This window comes from Ornithorhynchus anatinus, chromosome 10 (genome assembly GCF_004115215.2).
Source record: "Ornithorhynchus anatinus isolate Pmale09 chromosome 10, mOrnAna1.pri.v4, whole genome shotgun sequence".
Classification (NCBI taxonomy): Eukaryota; Metazoa; Chordata; class Mammalia; order Monotremata; family Ornithorhynchidae; genus Ornithorhynchus; species Ornithorhynchus anatinus.
In genome coordinates this window covers 45,823,684-45,840,599 of record NC_041737.1, presented here as the reverse complement: position 1 = coordinate 45,840,599, position 16,916 = coordinate 45,823,684, and the positions used below count along the sequence as shown (strand labels likewise).

The following is a 16,916-nucleotide window of genomic DNA, read 5'->3' as shown; positions in this document are numbered from 1 at the left end:
CTTCCACCACACCATGTACCCCGATGCACCCAGATAACAGCACAGGTCATCTGTTCAAGCCCAGGTCAAGAGACGTCGGTCTCTCCCGTGTCCAGGGCTCAAGTTTCCTTGGCCGCTGAGGGGTCTGGGGGAAGGACTCGCCAGTGGGGCGAGGCACTCTTGACAAACCAACCATTCTGGGCTCCCGCTGCCATTCCAGGCCCAGTTTCTCCAGTCCCCAAGGAGCTTAGCAGGAGTAAGGTGGGGGAAGAGAGGAGAGAGGTTCCAAGCTACTTCTCAAAGCATGTAGGGTAGGGATTGGGTAGCTGCCATTGTCTGCTCCCTCAAGAGACCAGCCTCGTGGGCAACTCAGAGGCTGATACCAATGCTTTAAACAACAAATGATATTTAAGGAGCACTTATGGTGTACATCCTGAGCATCCACAAGTACCATCAACGCACAGATTCGGGCCTCCTGGCCTAATGGAAAGAGTTTAGCAACGGGAGACCTGGATTCTAGTCCTGGCCCCAGCCCCGGCCTGCTCTGTGACCTTGTGCATGATACTGAACCCTTCTGTGCTTCAGTTTTCCCATCTGTAAGATGGAGGTTGGGGGGGAGGGGGGGAGGGATGGGGGAAAGACCTAGTCTCCCACCCCCGTAGGTTGTGACTAACAAGACTGTGTGCTCAATCTAATTATCTTGTGTCTCACTATCTGGCACACAGTAACCACTTCATAAATATCATCATCATCCAAAGTCCCTTGGCGGCTACCAAGTGTAGCTGCTAGGCAGACCTCCCCATTCCTATCACTGCCTCTCCTGGGCAGTGCCAGTTCCCTCAGAATTCTCTGAACACAGTAAATGTTCAATAAATATAATTGATTGATATTTCGGAAGGCCTTTGAAGACGGGAAGAGTTCTAAGCAGAAATGAGAGTGTGAGCAAGAGGTCAGCGGTGGGACAGATGAGACCGGCACAATGAGTAGATGAGCTTGAGAAGTGAAGAGTGCGTGCTGGGGTATAGTGGAAGAGAGAGTGAGCTGAAATGCGTGTCTTAAATCCAGTGGTTGGGAGTTTCTGCTTGATGCGGAGAGGGATGGGCTAACAATCAGTCAATGGAATGAACTGAGCACATACTGTGTGCAGAGCACTGTACTAAATGTTTGGTGAGTACAAGACATCCATGTGTACAAGACGTTTACAGTCTAGAGGGGGACACAGACATTGAGGGTGTTCAGACTTACAGGGAGAGGGTGTCCAGGTGTGACGGTTGCAACAGGATATCTGTCTGTCATGACTCAGCGACCAGGAGTCATAGAAGGCTCCTTGTAGTATTCAACTCTATGGCATCTTATCACAGTGGAGAAAAAGTCCCACAGCCCCGGCCTGCCTGGCTCCAAAGTAACCCGTTGTCAGTGTCCAGTGTCTTCTGGATACAGCGGGTTTCTGGTGAGTACATCACCATCCACGATAAAGTTAATGCCTTTGCTCTAGAGTCAACCGAGGGTAGGCACGAGAACTGCAAAACCAGTCTTCCCCCACTCTGGGGGCTCTCCTTGCTCTCAAGGTTAACTACCCAATCTGCTGCTCATTCCTCTCATCAAAACACTTCCTTCCAGGGCTGGCCCTGGTGATTTTCTTTCCATTCCACTCTTCAGCCCAAAGGGCACCCTGTGAAAGTCACCTCACAAAAGCTAAGGCCCGCTGCTGCTGCTGCTGCCGCCGTTAAGATCACTCTCGCATTGCTGAGTGAAACTCCTGGAAAAGTCTGCAGCGCAAAGGGCTGGGGGGCTGTGAGATATGGCAAAGGTCTTTAGCATTAGAACCATCCCCAGAGCAACACAGATTCTCCAGGCGCCAGGATGCCCTGCTGCTGGGAACCCCCATAACAGAGGTGCAGCCAGACGCAATGCGATCTGATGAGCAGAGCCGGAACGAGAGCCCGCTTGTGATCCACTGCCTCAGAGGGAGGCTGCACCTCTGAATCAGGAGGTCCCTGACCTGCTCCGAGCCAACAACAGATCCGGACCCGCCAACCACCAGCAAGCTCAAACCCACTGCAACTAGCGGAGGGGAAGGCTGGCCCTTTCCTCTAGGCAGGGCAACGAGGGGATGCACCTGTGTGACCAAGATGACTTGTCAGGTGTGTGAAATCTGCCGGACCAGCGGGAAGCAGCAGAAGCGGGGGCAGGAGAGCTGAACCACACGCCCTGGGCAGCATATGGCCCCGAACGGCACACATCAGCAGAAACGCCAGGCAGGAGAGCTGGCAGTCCACGACAGGCGGCAAGGTCTCAGGCAGAGGTTCAGCTAATTATTCTGAAGTGAACGTGACTCCACGTTAACTTAATAATAATAATAATAATAATAATGTTGGTATTTGTTAAGCGCTTACTATGTGCCGAGCACTGTTCTAAGCGCTGGGGTAGACACAGGGGAATCAGGTTGTCCCACGTGGGGCTCACAGTCTTAATCCCCATTTTACAGATGAGGGAACTGAGGCACCGAGAAGTGAAGTGACTTGCCCAAAGTCACACAGCTGACAAGTGGCCGAGCCGGGATTCGAACCCATGACCTCTGACTCCAAAGCCCAGGCTCTTTCCACTGAGCCACGCTGTCTTCTTGGGGAGACAGGAGAGTTCTCCCCAGCGCTTCTTTCCCCTAAGCAAATTACGAGGACCGGCCCTTGCCAGAGGCAGGTTCCAACAACGTGCCTGCCTCAGGCATGAAAAAGAACACAACTCACCTACTTTCAGAGCTCTTGGAAGTGGGGTGTGCGGGATCCTGGGGTAAATTCTCTGACTCTCATCCAGATTTGCACCAATTCTTGGAAATGCACCCAAAAAAAGGTGCAAATCAAAGGTTCCCAAGTCACCCTACTTGTGTGCTCTGCTGGGGCTGGGCCCCATACATCTAAATCCAGGTTTCTGAGGAGAATCTCAAGCTGGTGTTGCTGCTATGGAGCTTGCAGGAGTCCTCACTGGCACACCACAGTGCCAGACAAAACAGTCTCTGCAGGACTCTGCCTGAGCCACTGCAAACAGGGGAACCACATTTCATAATTTATACTGGGGGGGGGGGGGGGGGGCGGGGAGAGAACTCACAGTGCTTGGTGCTCTTAGTTTCAAAGATTCTTTCAATAATCAGTTTAAATTTCAGTCTGTTGCACCTTCCCCTCATTCTGGGAGGTCCAAGAAGAGCTCAGTGTGACAAACTCACCACGGCCAGACTGGATAAGGTTTTCACCTTGTCGAGGGCCCAGAAGAGGAGAGGCACAGAAACTAGTGAAGACAGAACTGGAAGTAAATGCAGCTCCCCACTGCTCTGCTCCTTCCAAGCTTCAGCCTCCGGCCTAATTAACACAGGCCTCTGGTCCTTGGGATGTGCCTGAGACTTTCTTCCAGGGGTGTCTTCTCCTCCCACTCCCCTATCTCCACACACAAAGAGGACCCAGCCCCAGCCTCTGATGCTCCCACAGCTGAGGACTCTCGTGCCCGCTCTTTCTGTGGAAAACGGTCAAACGCCCCACATCTAAGTCCAGAGAAGAAAGAGGAATACGGGAGATTGAGCTTGCAGGGCACCCATGAGATCGTGCGGAATGCCAGCTATCGAGCACGGTAAGCAGCTTTCAGAGCTGGGTCGCTTCTCTTCTCAGTTACTACGTGGACGCATTCGGAAGGCAGCCGACCACTCTTGCCTACGGGCTGACTGGAGGGCAGGTCCGGCCACGACAAGGGTTGGGGGATCGGGAGGGTGAGGGATTACCCGATCTCATAGCCCAGCGGCTTGCCGGGAAAGACGACAACTAGGAGTCTCGGGCCCACTTCCCTGGTCAAAGAGGGCACAGAGTTGAAGGGGAATTCCCACCCATTCCTCAGGGGCTTTGCTTAAAATCCACCCTTCGGAAGGCACGTCGCTTTGGCCTTTCCCAAGTGGACAGTGCCACCTAGTGGTTCCCTTGCCATCTAGGAAAATGCGGGCCTGCGGACACAGAGAGTTACTCTGCAGGACAGCACTGACGCTAAATGAGGAATTAAGATCCCTAGGTAGACCCAGACTTCTCAGAGGGAGTATGCAGTAAGGCCATCCGAATAGGGGGAAGCACTAGGCAGCCTACAGTCTTGTCTTCCGCTGGCAAGTCCAGGTGCAACCTACTTAAAGACGTCAAGAGGCCCCCTATCACCTCCCCTCCTACCCCATATTCTTCCGCTTCTGACACTTCCCATAAGGCGTTAAATCACACAACTGAGAGAAAAGACTACAGCATCATTCAGGTGTCCCTAGGGAGAGCCGAGCACTTATAGTGCAAAGGGTTTCTGAAGAGGAAATCTTTTCACGGAAGCACAAGGTGTAAGCCCTTTCCCGGTGGGTCCGTGGATAAGGCCCGTCCCTTCTCGGGCCCATCCCGAGGGCCCACGCCATTGGAGGTGACAGGTAGGGCAGTGACATCTCTCAAGCAGAGATCAGAACTGCTGGGGCCAAAGTGATCCCGGCGGGAACCTCCAAGACCTCCGGACAGAGGAAATCCCTGGGGGAGAAGGCAGCCCTTTTCCCAATCTCCCCAAAGCCCTCTGAGAGAGAGAGCTGCTCTCTTGGTGATGCTCTCAATGCAGCCGCCCCCAGTCGGTTCCTGGCACCTCGAGCAACGCACACGGTCCGCTCGGTGGGGAGCTACAGTCGACTGCAATCCGCTCCAGCAGGAGTAAGGCAGGCCGCCAGTTCTCCGCCAAGCACCGAGGCGCGGTAGGCAGCCCCTGGACGGCAATCGGAAGCCAGAGCTCTTCTGGACGGACACACCCTGCAATGCCCACGGGTTGCAACCGGCCGGTCCGAGGCGGCTGCTGACTCACCTTGGCTACAAACTGCTTGTCCTTCTGATCCAGATTGGCCGTAGGGGCCACGTAGTCCCTCCAGATTCTCAGCTTGCGCTCCTTGGCGAACCTGGCCAGAGAGAAAAGATCCTTCACCATCCAGGCAAGGCGTACTGAATACGCTCTCCCGCAGCCTTGCCACCCTCTCCGGTGACCAGCCAGTCCAACCTCCTCCCCGCCATCCCTGCCATATGGGCTAGGGTTCTGGGAGGGCCATCTTTTGGGAAAGTCAGGCCAACTGGCAGGAAGAGAGAAACACTACGAAGATATGGAGACAGGCCTTAACTCTTTTCACTATAAATACCAATGCCTACTCCCGGCGGTGGTCCTGCTCCAGGCCATCGAAACCACTGCCCAGTCCGAGCTGAGTTCCATCGATTTGGTCTGCTCGAGGTCTCAGTTTCCCAAGCCTGGAACAGGGCAGGGCATGGCCAGGTTCCAGTCGTAGAGCTAGCGGGCTTCTCAGCCCTTACAGCCCAGCCTCACACCTGAGTCTTGCAGCTGCCCAGGCTTTGGGGCAGAGCCATGGGTCTCTACTGAGAGCCAGGAATTTGAATACAGCAAGCAAACTGCCTCATCTAGTTCCAATCTAAATCCTTGAGTTGGCGATGGGACCAGTCCGACGAGGGGATTCCCTTAAGGATGCTCTGCTCCCGTCAGCAGCAGCCAACCCTATCCCACCCCACCCAAATCTTAACTCTGATCCCAAAGACTCTGGAGACAGGATCACCTCTGCATCTAACAAAAACTCCTTACCATAGGCTTTAAAACACTCAAACACCTTGTCCCCTCCTACCTTACTTCCATGATTTCCTACTACAACCCAGCCCGCACACTTTGCTCCTCTAATGCCAACTTACTCACTGTACCTCATTCCCCCCATCTCATGGCCGACCCCTCGCTCATATCCTTCCTCTGGCCAGCAACGCCCTCCCTCTTCATATCTAACAGATGATCAGTCTCCCCACCTTCAAAGGCTACTTATTAAGAGACCATCTCTTTCAAGGGACCTTCCCCAGCTAAGTCTTCATTTCTTCCTCTACCACACCTTTCTGCGTCACCCTTGCCCTTCCATTTTCACCCTTTATTCACCCCTCCCGCAGCCCCATGACACATATGTACATACCCATAATTCATTCATTTAATAGTCTGTATTCTCCTCTAGACTGTAAGCTTGTTGTGGGCTCAATGTTCTCACCAACTGCTACACTGTACCCTCCCAAGCGCTTAGTACAGTACTCTGCATACAGTAAGAACTCAAATGATTGACTGATTCAGGCCAACCGATCCAGGACTCCCATCCCAAGATGTTAGAAAACCCTCCAGAACTCATAGAAGCAGGCTTGTGGCTAATGAACCTGGATAGAGGGCTGTTACATTCCAAGGGAAAGGATCAGAGGGAACATGAAATAGGATGCCTGGTCAGATTCCCTCCAGCTGCCCATAAGAACCAATAAGTTTCCTTCAAACTGCAGTATAACCTAGTGTGAAGAGCATATCATAGAAGCCAGGAGCCCAAGGTAATAGTCCCACCTCTGCAATGGCTTGCAGTGCAACCTCAAGTAAGTCACTTAACTGTTCTGTACTTCAGTTTCTTCATCCGTAAAATGAGAATATAATACTTGACTCTCCCTACCTCACAGGTAAAATGAGGGAGGGTAAAATGAGACCACACTGTACGTGAAAGGACTTTCAAAAAATAAAACACTGCAAATTCAAAGATTTACTTTGAAATAATAGGGCTCTGAGCTGCAAGTCTAAGAGGCATCCCAAAAGGGGTCAGCATCATGGCTTGAGGGAATGAGGGAAAACATTCAACCTCAAAGGAGTGGAGGCATTTATTCCTTCAGAGAATAGTGGAAGAAAAAAATAATTGTCTACTATGGATAAGTGCTCCAGTGAGTAAAGCACAAGACCCAGAAGCCAAGCTGCAGGCTTCTCCCTAAGATCAACATCCCTCGATGGCCCCCAACATCCAGTTCCAATCCCATCTAGCTTACCACTAGGTGCCGAAATCAGATTTCCAAGAGACCCCGGGCACCTGATCATCCTCAAAAGTCACAACTCAGAATCCCAAAAAAGCAGAGTCCTGTCATGATTACAGGGGGGGGAGTTGGTGGGGCAGGGGGTGGGGGGAAATGAGCTCTGGGGCCAGGTTCAGCACTTGAACGGTTCAGTCCTGAGTCAGAACAGTTCAGTCCTGAGTCAAACAATTCAAACCTGGGAATTCTGATCAAAGGAATCTTCCTAACAATAAGCATCCAAAAACACCCCCTTCCACACGTGCTTTGCCCCCTCCACCCTCTTCACCGGATCTTTACAAGAGGGCCAACATTCTGGCGGGAGCAGCCTAACAGTCTTAAAGTTGGCTTTCAGTGGGAAGATGCTGCTGCGGACACAAGCGTAAATATCCTGGAAAGACTCTCTTGTGCAGTTTGTTCATGATAATACAGCCCTCTGCCATTCAGATGAGCACAGTCAGGCCCCAGTGGTCGACAGTTAAAGACTTTGCCCAACCCATCAATAACGGAATGTGTCTGGAATTGTTTTTACAATGATGGTGAATGCCTGCGCGAAGCACGATGCTCTTCTCCAAGCTAAAGGATGGAACAGATGATCTCGCTCCCTCCTTCCAGCTCCCAACGGCATTTGATCACACTCAGCCAGGCACTAGTAGGCCTGGGTTACCTCTCGGCGGCCCTCAGCTTTTCCGCTCCTCGTGTGTACACGGCAATGGACCAATCCACGCAGCGGGCAAAACCTTCTTTCAACAAAAGCTCTGTGATGTTCCCATTCTAGAAGAAAAGAGGGCAAGTCAGAGAGATGAGGCAGGTCGAAGATCCAGTTACAGGGTGAGGGTGTTTTTGCTGACTGAATTTTTCACCGCCAAGTCCCTCATTAAGTACAAGGTCAGGCAGCTTTTCCTCAGTTCTCAACATAAACTCAAGATGGATCGTGCGGGATACTGTTCCCACTCTGAGCTCACTCCAGGAATCATAGTGGCAGCAAGTCTGCCCGGATAATACACACTGACTTCGCCATCCACCCGTCTCACCTCCTCCCTCAAGTCTGATCCCCTCCACTGCCAACTATGTTAACCTTGAGGCAGTTCCCAGTGGTAAGAATGAGTGAGAGCAAATCTGCCAGCATCCCCAGGCATGATCTGTCACTCAAGACTCTTGAAACAAACCTGGCATATTCCAGAACTGGACTCAGTTATGGACAAAGAAAAGGAAAAACCACCTACACCTACCCATCTTTTGAAGGCCTGAAAGTCCTGCAGTTTTTAAGGAGACACCTCGCTCTGTTGGCCTTTTTACATTTTGGGGGTTTTGTTGTTTTTATGTTGTCGTTTAATCAACCAAGCAACCTACCCGTTACAGCCACGGACTGTGTGTGGGCGAGAGATGAATGAAAACTAGCTGTTCTCCATGTCAACTAAGGAAGAGTCCCATTTTTCCAGCAGCCTAAAGCCCTGTAAATCAGTTCAAGGGCCTTTCCAGATGGGAGAATCCTAGAGTGAGCACCCTAACACTCCCCCGACAAGAAGAGTGGGATTTGCCATTTCTCTAGCTCATCTTCCAGAGACCAACAATTGCCCCCTATGGAAGTCATTACAAGTAACCCTCTTCCTGACTCTCCACTGCCTCCCTACTTCGAGGACGGCATTCCACCTCAGGATCCCTCATTACTACCTAAATAATTGACTCCTCAGATATCCCAGACCAGCTTCACTGAAAAAGAATCCACCATGTGGATGAAGGGCAACCAGAGGCCCTCCTCTCCTCCACCGCTTCTTAGCCCCTTCTCTACCCCAAACGGCACAGGAGCCCTTACCGGATGAAGGATGGTGCCCAGGACATTTTGGTTATGACAGCTCTCCAGGATGATCTGCACATCTCTCTGCAGGAGGCGGGATTCAGTGAAGAACTTGGCTTCAGCTGCAAATGCCTCAGGTGTCTCTGTGCCATCTGCCTCTCGCTTAAAAGTTGGGCACTGCAGAGGAAGCACCGACCGGTCAGGTGGATGGGGGCACTCCTCGGGGCCTGAGGCCCTGGAGCAGAAAGGCTTCTAGAGGCCCGGCGTACTGGACAGAGCCCAGCTGGCTCAGAGGCTACTCCAGATGGGTCCTCCAGCCCATTTCTGCCACTCAAATACCAGGGCTCCATCAACAAGCGATGGGGGAAGTGAGAACAAAAGTGGCTCTTCACCAGTCAGTGCCTGTCCCAGCTCTGCCAGGCCCAGGCAGTTTGCGGTTTAATGAGCACCAGCGGGCAGACCCCAGAAACTCCAACCCGATCCCCCTCAAATTCACATCTTCCTCAGCAAACATTTCCCCACCCTCCAATGAGCGGCAAAGGAAATGAAGAGAAAGAGTTTGATGGCCCCCAGTCCAACTCTGTGCAACACCAACATCTCTGAGGCTGGATTGGGAGGCCTGCTCCTCGGGTGAGGACGGCCACAGGAAAGAGGTCAGAGTCTGACACTGGGAGACTCCTGCAAGGATTTGGGCTAGATAAAAGTTCCCTGCCCACCCCCTAGTGCCCAATCACAACCTGACCTTTATCCCAGAGAGCATGACTGTGACAAGGTAGTATTCTGGGAGGAGCAGGGCTCTGACCACGCTGCCGTCTCGCACGTGCTCGATGATTGCTGTGGAACAGAAGGAACGGGGTAAGTCTTCCTCAACCTCAAAGGAGTATTCATTAAATTCAATCGTATTTATTGAGCGCTTAGTGTGTGCAGGGCATTGTATTGACCGCTGGGGAGAGTACAACGTAATAATACACGGACACGTTCCCTGCCCACAATGAGCTTACATCTGGAGGCAGGGAGAGAGACATCACTACCTAGGAGGGAATCAAGTCCCCAGCTGATCCAAGTTACAACTCACCTAGATCAGGTTAACCACCCAGGCAGGGCACCCCATCAGAGAAAGCATCCAAAACTCTCCCTGCATGAACCACCCGGTCCAAGAATGGAGATGAGATCAGCACCAGGCCGATAACTCACCTCCTAGGTCACTAACTAAACCTTGTTTATGGCCCAGCCAAAGACCTGTCTTGAGCAAGCATAGTGCCAACACAAGAGTATGTACGTATCTTTATATTATTATAAATTACTTATTTATTCATATTAATGTCTGACTCCCCCTCTAGGCTATAAGCTCATTTCGGGCAGGGAACGTATCTGCTAATCCTGTTCTTCCAATATTCTTCCAAGATCTTAGAACAGCGCTCTGCACAGAGTAAGCACTCAATCAATGCCATTGCTTGAAGACTGAGCTGAAACTAACTAAAAGGAGAGACATGAAAGGATGTGGGAAAGATGAATAGAGATGCTTTGGGCTACATCAGGATAGTCTAATCAAGAAAAGAAGTGAGCAATTAATTACCCAATTATTTGTTCTATATAAACCAGCTAAATCATTCAGGTCAAAAACACCCACTTCGGACTCATTATTCTAGGAGGGCTGCCTACAAGGAGCTATGATAATTGCTCAATCTTCCACTGCATTTGGACTTTCAGTCCCAGCAAGTGCTATGCTTGGCTGGAATATACACAAAGCCGAGGATTGGGGTTTGTGGGGGAGAGGTCTGCCAACAGGGTGAGTAAGAAAGAAAGAAGACTGGTACCTCAACCTACAGGGACGACAACGGCACCAGAATTTTATATTTACCACCTAGGTATGAAGTTAATTCAAATTCTTTAGCAACCAACTTGGATTGTCCCACATTTCTGAGCTTCCTTATCATAGCTTAAACATTTTCTCCAGACAAAGTGCATGTATGTGTGTGTATGTGGGGGTGGGGGTAGGGATGGAGAGGTGGGGGGGTAAATAACGACTCCTGAGTGGAAACCAAACTCCAAGCTGCAGATATACCTATGGTCACCCCATATAACTTTTTCCTCGCTCCCCACTAGATGGCTCACCATTAACAGGCTTCTGGTGTTGCGAGTCTACAAAGTGCCGGGGATTTTCGATGGTATACTTGAGGTCCCGGACGGTATGAGAGCCAGTCCCCTCGCTCCACATCCCCTTCTTGGCCACCTTGGCCTGATCCTCGCACTCGGCCAGCCGGTTCTGCTCGGGGCTGGAACACAGAGAGAGGGTGAGAAAAAAGCGTCACTTGGCAGCCAAGAAAGAAAGGGGGTCCACCACCCAGTCCCTAGGAAGGCAATGGCCACTGGGGTGGCCCCAGCGTCATACCACGCTTGGCCAACATTGTGCTGTTTAACCAAGATTCTCTTGCTGTATAACCAAGATCCCTTCCTGGAGGGAGGGAGGGAGGGAGGGAGGGAGGGAGGGAGGGAGGACAGAAAGACCATCCCCACTAGCATACTTATTTCCCAACTTCCAGGCTGCCCTCCCTCTGCTCTACCCGCTTCCCCTCCCCACAGCAGTTGTATATATTTGTACATATTTATTGCTCTATTTATTTTAGATGATGTGCATTTATCTATGGTTCTATTTATCTATTTTGATGGTAGTGATGCCTGTCTACTTGCTTTGCTGTCTGTCTCCCCCTTCTAGACTGGGAGCCCAATGTTGGGTAGAGATTGTCTATCTGTTGCCGAATTATACTTTCCAAGAGCTTACTACAGTACTCTGCACACAGTAAGCGTTCAATAAATATGACTGAATGAATGGGAGGCAGTTTGAAATCCAGAAGTATTTTTAAAGATACACTGGAGACAACGTCTTGAGGACTGCAGGGAAGTGTATACGGCCCTCAGTAGGAGTCTTCATCAAGAGTTTCTATTGCATCAGTCAACAGTATTTATTGGGCACTTACTGTGTGCAAAAGCACTATACTAAGTGCTTTGAAAAATACAACACAGACAGTAGAGACGATCCCTGACCATGAAGAGCTTAGAGTCTATGGGGGGAGACATTAAGGCAGATTAGGGATTGGGGAAATAGTACAGTATAAGAATATTTACATAAGCATTGTGGGCTGGGGTGAGTATCACAGTGTTTAAGGAGTACCTGGGGGGAGGGTGGATGGAAGAAACACAGAGCTTAGTCTGGGAAAGCCCCTCAGAGGGGATGTGATTTTAGATAAGGGGAGAGTAGTGGACAGTCTGATAAGGAGGAGGAGGGAGTTCCAGGCCCAAGGAAGAATGGGGGCATGATGTCAGTGGCAGGATAGATGAGATCGAGATAGAGTACGTTGCTGTTAAGAGCAGCGTAGTGTGCGGGTTGGGTTGCAGGAGGAAATCAGCAAGGATAGGTAGAAAGTAGAGAGCTGACTAAGTGCCTCAAAGCTGATGACGAGGAGTTTCTGTTTAATGCGGAGGTGGATGTGCAAGCTTTGGAGATTGAAGAGTGGAGTGATATGGGCTGAATGCCTTTTCATTTATGAAAGACCAGAATCAGCATGGTCGGACCAGTTCTTAAGGACCCTATGAGTAAGGTGGGAAAAACCGGAGACATCCAATCTCGCCACCAGAATCAATCTGCAGAATAAAGCGTGGTCAGGGAGCACACAAATAGGGAAGAAAAGTGGAAACTGAGGTCACCTTTCCCCAGCTCTCCCTATCAAAGCATCTCCCAATCAAAAGACTGTATGAGTCCAAAGTCTGAACAATTCAGAAGAGAGAAAAGACACTTTTCCCACTGAGAAATTCCCAAGTATCACTGGGCCCAGCCAGAGAGAAAGAAACCAGCTCACTAGCTCAGAGCAGGGTCTTCCTGCTCAGCAGTCGGAAAAGAGTCTGATCTCCTAACCTGTGCCTAGGCTCAGGGGTTGTGCCTGAGAGAGACCATTTCAAAGTTCCGCCCCAAGAGTAATGGTACTTTGAAGGCACAGCCAGCACCAGGCAGGAAGGTTGCACAAAATGGAGATTCAAACACCTGAGGACACGGACCCAACCCCGTCCTCCCTGTCTCCAAGGCACGTGCAAGCGCTTGACTTTCCAAGTAGGTGAGCCCTCTCTCCGACTGGGGGTAGAAGGTGGCCACACCTACATTTAATGATCCAACGGAGAAAAGGCAGGAAGTGTCCTCGCACAGCTTTGTGGCCGGGGACTGCCGGTTTATAAAGCAATAAGGAAAGCTGAACCCCACGAAGACACCTCATGTGAAAATCCCAGATGAGGGCCCCTGGGGTCTGGGAGGAAAAGAGCGGGAGGGATTCCAACTGGTGAAGCAGGGTACTATTTACCCTGCCCGGCTGGTGGTCCTGGGATGTAAGCAGCCCTCTCTAAGTCTTCTTCATGCCTGCGGGCTGTGCACACCTGAAAGCGCCCACAAAGATGAACACCCAGCGGTCGTCATTGGGAAAACTTTGGCACGACTGCAAAAGTCACCTCCTAAATCTAAATGTGTACTGGTGTAGCCGGGAACCCCATCTGCCTCAGCCTGCATCCAGGCCCAGGATGAGGGAATTATGGGTTTTACAGATTCCGGGTGAGCACTCCTCTCTAAGCCTCCACGGGGTCAGCTGGTGAGGCAGATCAGAGAGCATTCCAGGCCAGAACAAGCCGGCCTAATCTCTCATCAGTCAAGCAGCATATGCGGAGCAGGTCTAGCCCCATCCTCCTCGGCAACTCTAACTACAATCGCCTAGTGACGGGTGATGATTTAAACAGCATCCTCGTGGGCTGCTACAATACCAATTTGGCATTTCACGCCTCATAGGCCAGCATGCTAATCATAGCCAGCTGCAACCTCATCCCCCTCATCAATGAGCCTGAGTGTGGCGCATGCAGTGCACCACGATAACATGTGGTGCATGTTATCACTCATTTCAAACACATGGCCCATCTTCTTGGGGTAAAGAACTGCTCTGCTGCCCACTACTGACCCAATGGGAAGGAAATGATGGAAAGCATCAGCACAGAGATCTGAGGCTCAGGCTGACGTGGCAGAGACCACACGGGTCTGTTCTCCAGGAGGCCCACGTGCGTTCTCTTGAGGAGCTAGAGGGGGCGTATGGGAGCGGCTGAGGCCGAAGTGTTCCTCTAGCCTTCAAAAAACCGCCATCGGAGACCTACTCACCCTTTCGTTTCCCTCGCTGCCAATTTCACCTCGTACCCTGATGCTAGAACTTCTATCTTAACACGATCCCGGGGCCAGCATGAACCCTTGGGACAGCATGAGACCAGGCCATGGGGAGACAGTGCCAGCCTTTGAAGGAGTCCTCCCAGTTGGGTCATTACCGCTCCATCCCTTCCCTCCAACACCCAGAAGACCACAAGGGAAAGGAGCAGAAGGAAAAGGAAACAAGCAAAGGGAAGCCAGGGCTAGGCAACGGAGGCAACAAAGTCACTGTGTAGCCTCAGCTTGTGAACCCCCATTGGGTTGCCCCTCCCAGACCAACAACCCTAAGCCAGAGAGATCAGGAGAGAAACAAATCCATACTTGTTGGCTCTGATGCCTTCTCTCCGGGAGGCCAGCCCCTCTGCCACAAGAGATTCAGCAATGTTCTCCCCGCTGGTATCTGGAAGAAGAAAAAGAAGAGGACAAATCAAATACAAGATCCTCACCTGCTTGCATCAGCGACAGAGCCCAACTGGGATTCAACCCTGGGGTCTTCCCAGAGGACTACTTCTCCGAAGATCTATGGAGACAGACGATCCCCCCACACTCCTGGGGATCCTCAAATCCCCATGGGGACAAAGACATCTCTTAAGAGCCAGGAGTCCGACATGCACCCACTCCCTAGTACCTGGTTCCCCCAGGTCCGGTACAGAGCCATTTCTCAGAAAGACCACAGGCAGGAGCAGCTCGGAGGAACACAGCCGCTCCCCACAGAGACTCAGACAGCAGATTCCGGCAGTTCTGTATCCCCAGGAATTCCAGCCTCTCCACAACCTGTCCCCGGTTTCTGCCACCAAAGCTCATAAATTCACTACCCTCCCTGTCTGCAGGCAATCAGAGGGGAGAAGAGGCACCAGGGGACTGTGGACTACAGCCCCAGGAGAGTGGCTTTCCGCTAAATTTCCTCCTGCTTTCAAATAGAAGCCGAAGGAGGAATCAGGGAGGTGGAACTGGTGGCTTCCCAAACCTGCAAAACAGCAGGAGCCTAGCTACAACAGGGTGAAGCATGCAAATTCTCACCCCGAACAGGTTTTGCTGTGGCACTTGAAATATTAATTGCAGCAGCATGCTATCGGGAAAGCTTTTAGGCTCCACATAGTCCCTTAAATCTGAGCCTGTCAGCGGGACAATAAAAGAAGACGTCTACATGGGAATCAGGGCATAAAAATCTTTAATATGGCAGAGTACAAGCCCTAGATAACTGAAGCACAGCACTCTAGCAGATAGGCAGTAACCATAGAACAAAGTCCTGCAAAGATTTATTTTCAGAATATTTTATATTCCTGGTCGGCGGAGCAATGATACATATATGCGCACTCTCCTCCCGGCTGAGTCTCACGCTCCATAAGTTCTAAGCCAACTCCCTACTTAAAGGAAGTTAAGGAGGTATTTTAAGGCACTGGCATATTATCTGAAGAGTCCATTACGCTTTTCCTGGAGGGCCCAGGAGCTCCAGGGCTGAGGGGCAGATGGGTCAGCCTTTCACATGCAGATGGCTAGCAGTTTCTGCAGGCCCAGGTACCAGTAATAGCAGATCCCAAACCTGTTCACACCAGCACCACGGCACCCCCATTAGACTGCATGCTTCTTGATGCATGGGACGGCATCTTTTACTTCCATTCTGCTTGGCGTCCAGGCTTCTAGAACTGTGCACTGCAGCCCTACGTACTTAAATGCTCCGTGGGGCAGTTGAAAAGCCACACATAGTTCCAAGTCACAGTATGTCCACCCCCTTGCCTGGATATAATGGGGAAAGGCCCTGTTGGGAACCCAGATGTCTGGGTTCTAGTCCCACTATGTCACGCACTTGCTGTGACCCCACACAAATTCCTTAGCCACTCTGTGTTTCAGAGTCTCTATCTGTAGGGAAGCAACACTGTCTAGTGGAAAGAACACAGGCCCGGAGGTCAAAGGATTTGGGTTCTAACCCCAACTCTGCCACATATCTGCTATGTAACTTTGGGCAAGTCACCGCACTTCTCTGTGCCTCAGTTACATCATCTGTAAAATGAGGATTAAGACTGTGAGCCCCATGTGGGACAGGGATTGTATCCAACCTGATTACCTTATATCTACCTATATCTACCTATATGCTTCTATTAGAGAAGCAGCGTGGCTCAGTGGAAAGAGCACGGGCTTTGGAGTCAGGGCTCATGAGTTCGAATCCCAGCTCTGCCACTTGTGGGCTGTGTGACTGTGGGCAAGTCACTTAACTTCTCTGTGCCTCAGTTCCCTCATCTGTAAAATGGGGATTAAGACTGTGAGCCCCATGTGGGACAACCTGATTCCCCTATGTCTACCCTAGTGCTTAGAACAGTGCTCGGCACATAGTAAGCGCTTAACAAATACCAACATTATTATTACCCCAGTGCTTAGAACAATGTTTGGCACTTAGTAAGTGCTTAATAAATACTATTATTATTATTATTTATTATTATTATTATTAAAAGAGGGGGTCCACCACCTACCTCTCTCTCATGAGGATGTGTGTGAGATCTGTCAGATCTTTGGGAGGGAAGAGCTGGAAATCCAAGAGAGCTGCTTGGCCACCTTATCCCAAGAGGTGAACTTTTTCATTCAGGACTGAGTCAACTGCCACAGCCCTCAACCCCTACTTCTCCTGCTCCAATCCCACCACTGGGACTGAACAGTATGATCAATCACAGCGCGAGATGAGGAGCACTACAAGTCTGTTTCACTTCCCGGCATCCTGAACCCTCACCCACTGCTAACGGGCTAGAAGCCTACACCTCTGAGACTGCAAGATCTTGAGATGAGATATGCTTTGTAAAATAGGATTTGAACTGTAAAGAGCCAGCCCTACTGAAAAATGAAGCCTTGCAAGAGGAAAGGGATGGAAATTATAGCCCCACTAAGGTGACTCCTCTCTGCTTCCAGATAACTGCTACTCAGAACCCCCAACCTTGCCTCTTGTTTAAACCTCTTTATTTACAAAATCCTGTGTACCTGCAAAAGCCCACCCTTCAAATCAGACCTTACTCTGAACTTGAGGTGTGGG

The 16,916-nt window shown here is 50.9% G+C and overlaps 1 protein-coding gene across 1 annotated transcript in view; it reads right to left on the bottom strand.

Moving 5' to 3' along the window:
* The window catches only part of SND1 (staphylococcal nuclease and tudor domain containing 1), a 382,537-nt gene that overhangs the window by 330,844 nt on the left and 34,777 nt on the right, over positions 1 to 16,916 (bottom strand). The window contains exons 4-9 of the mRNA XM_029072845.2: positions 14,219 to 14,297; positions 10,786 to 10,946; positions 9,413 to 9,504; positions 8,689 to 8,847; positions 7,540 to 7,646; positions 4,831 to 4,921 (exon numbers count right to left, since the gene is read on the bottom strand). Coding sequence (XP_028928678.1) covers positions 4,831 to 4,921; positions 7,540 to 7,646; positions 8,689 to 8,847; positions 9,413 to 9,504; positions 10,786 to 10,946; positions 14,219 to 14,297 — 689 coding nt within the window. The remainder of the gene's footprint in view (positions 1 to 4,830; positions 4,922 to 7,539; positions 7,647 to 8,688; positions 8,848 to 9,412; positions 9,505 to 10,785; positions 10,947 to 14,218; positions 14,298 to 16,916) is intronic.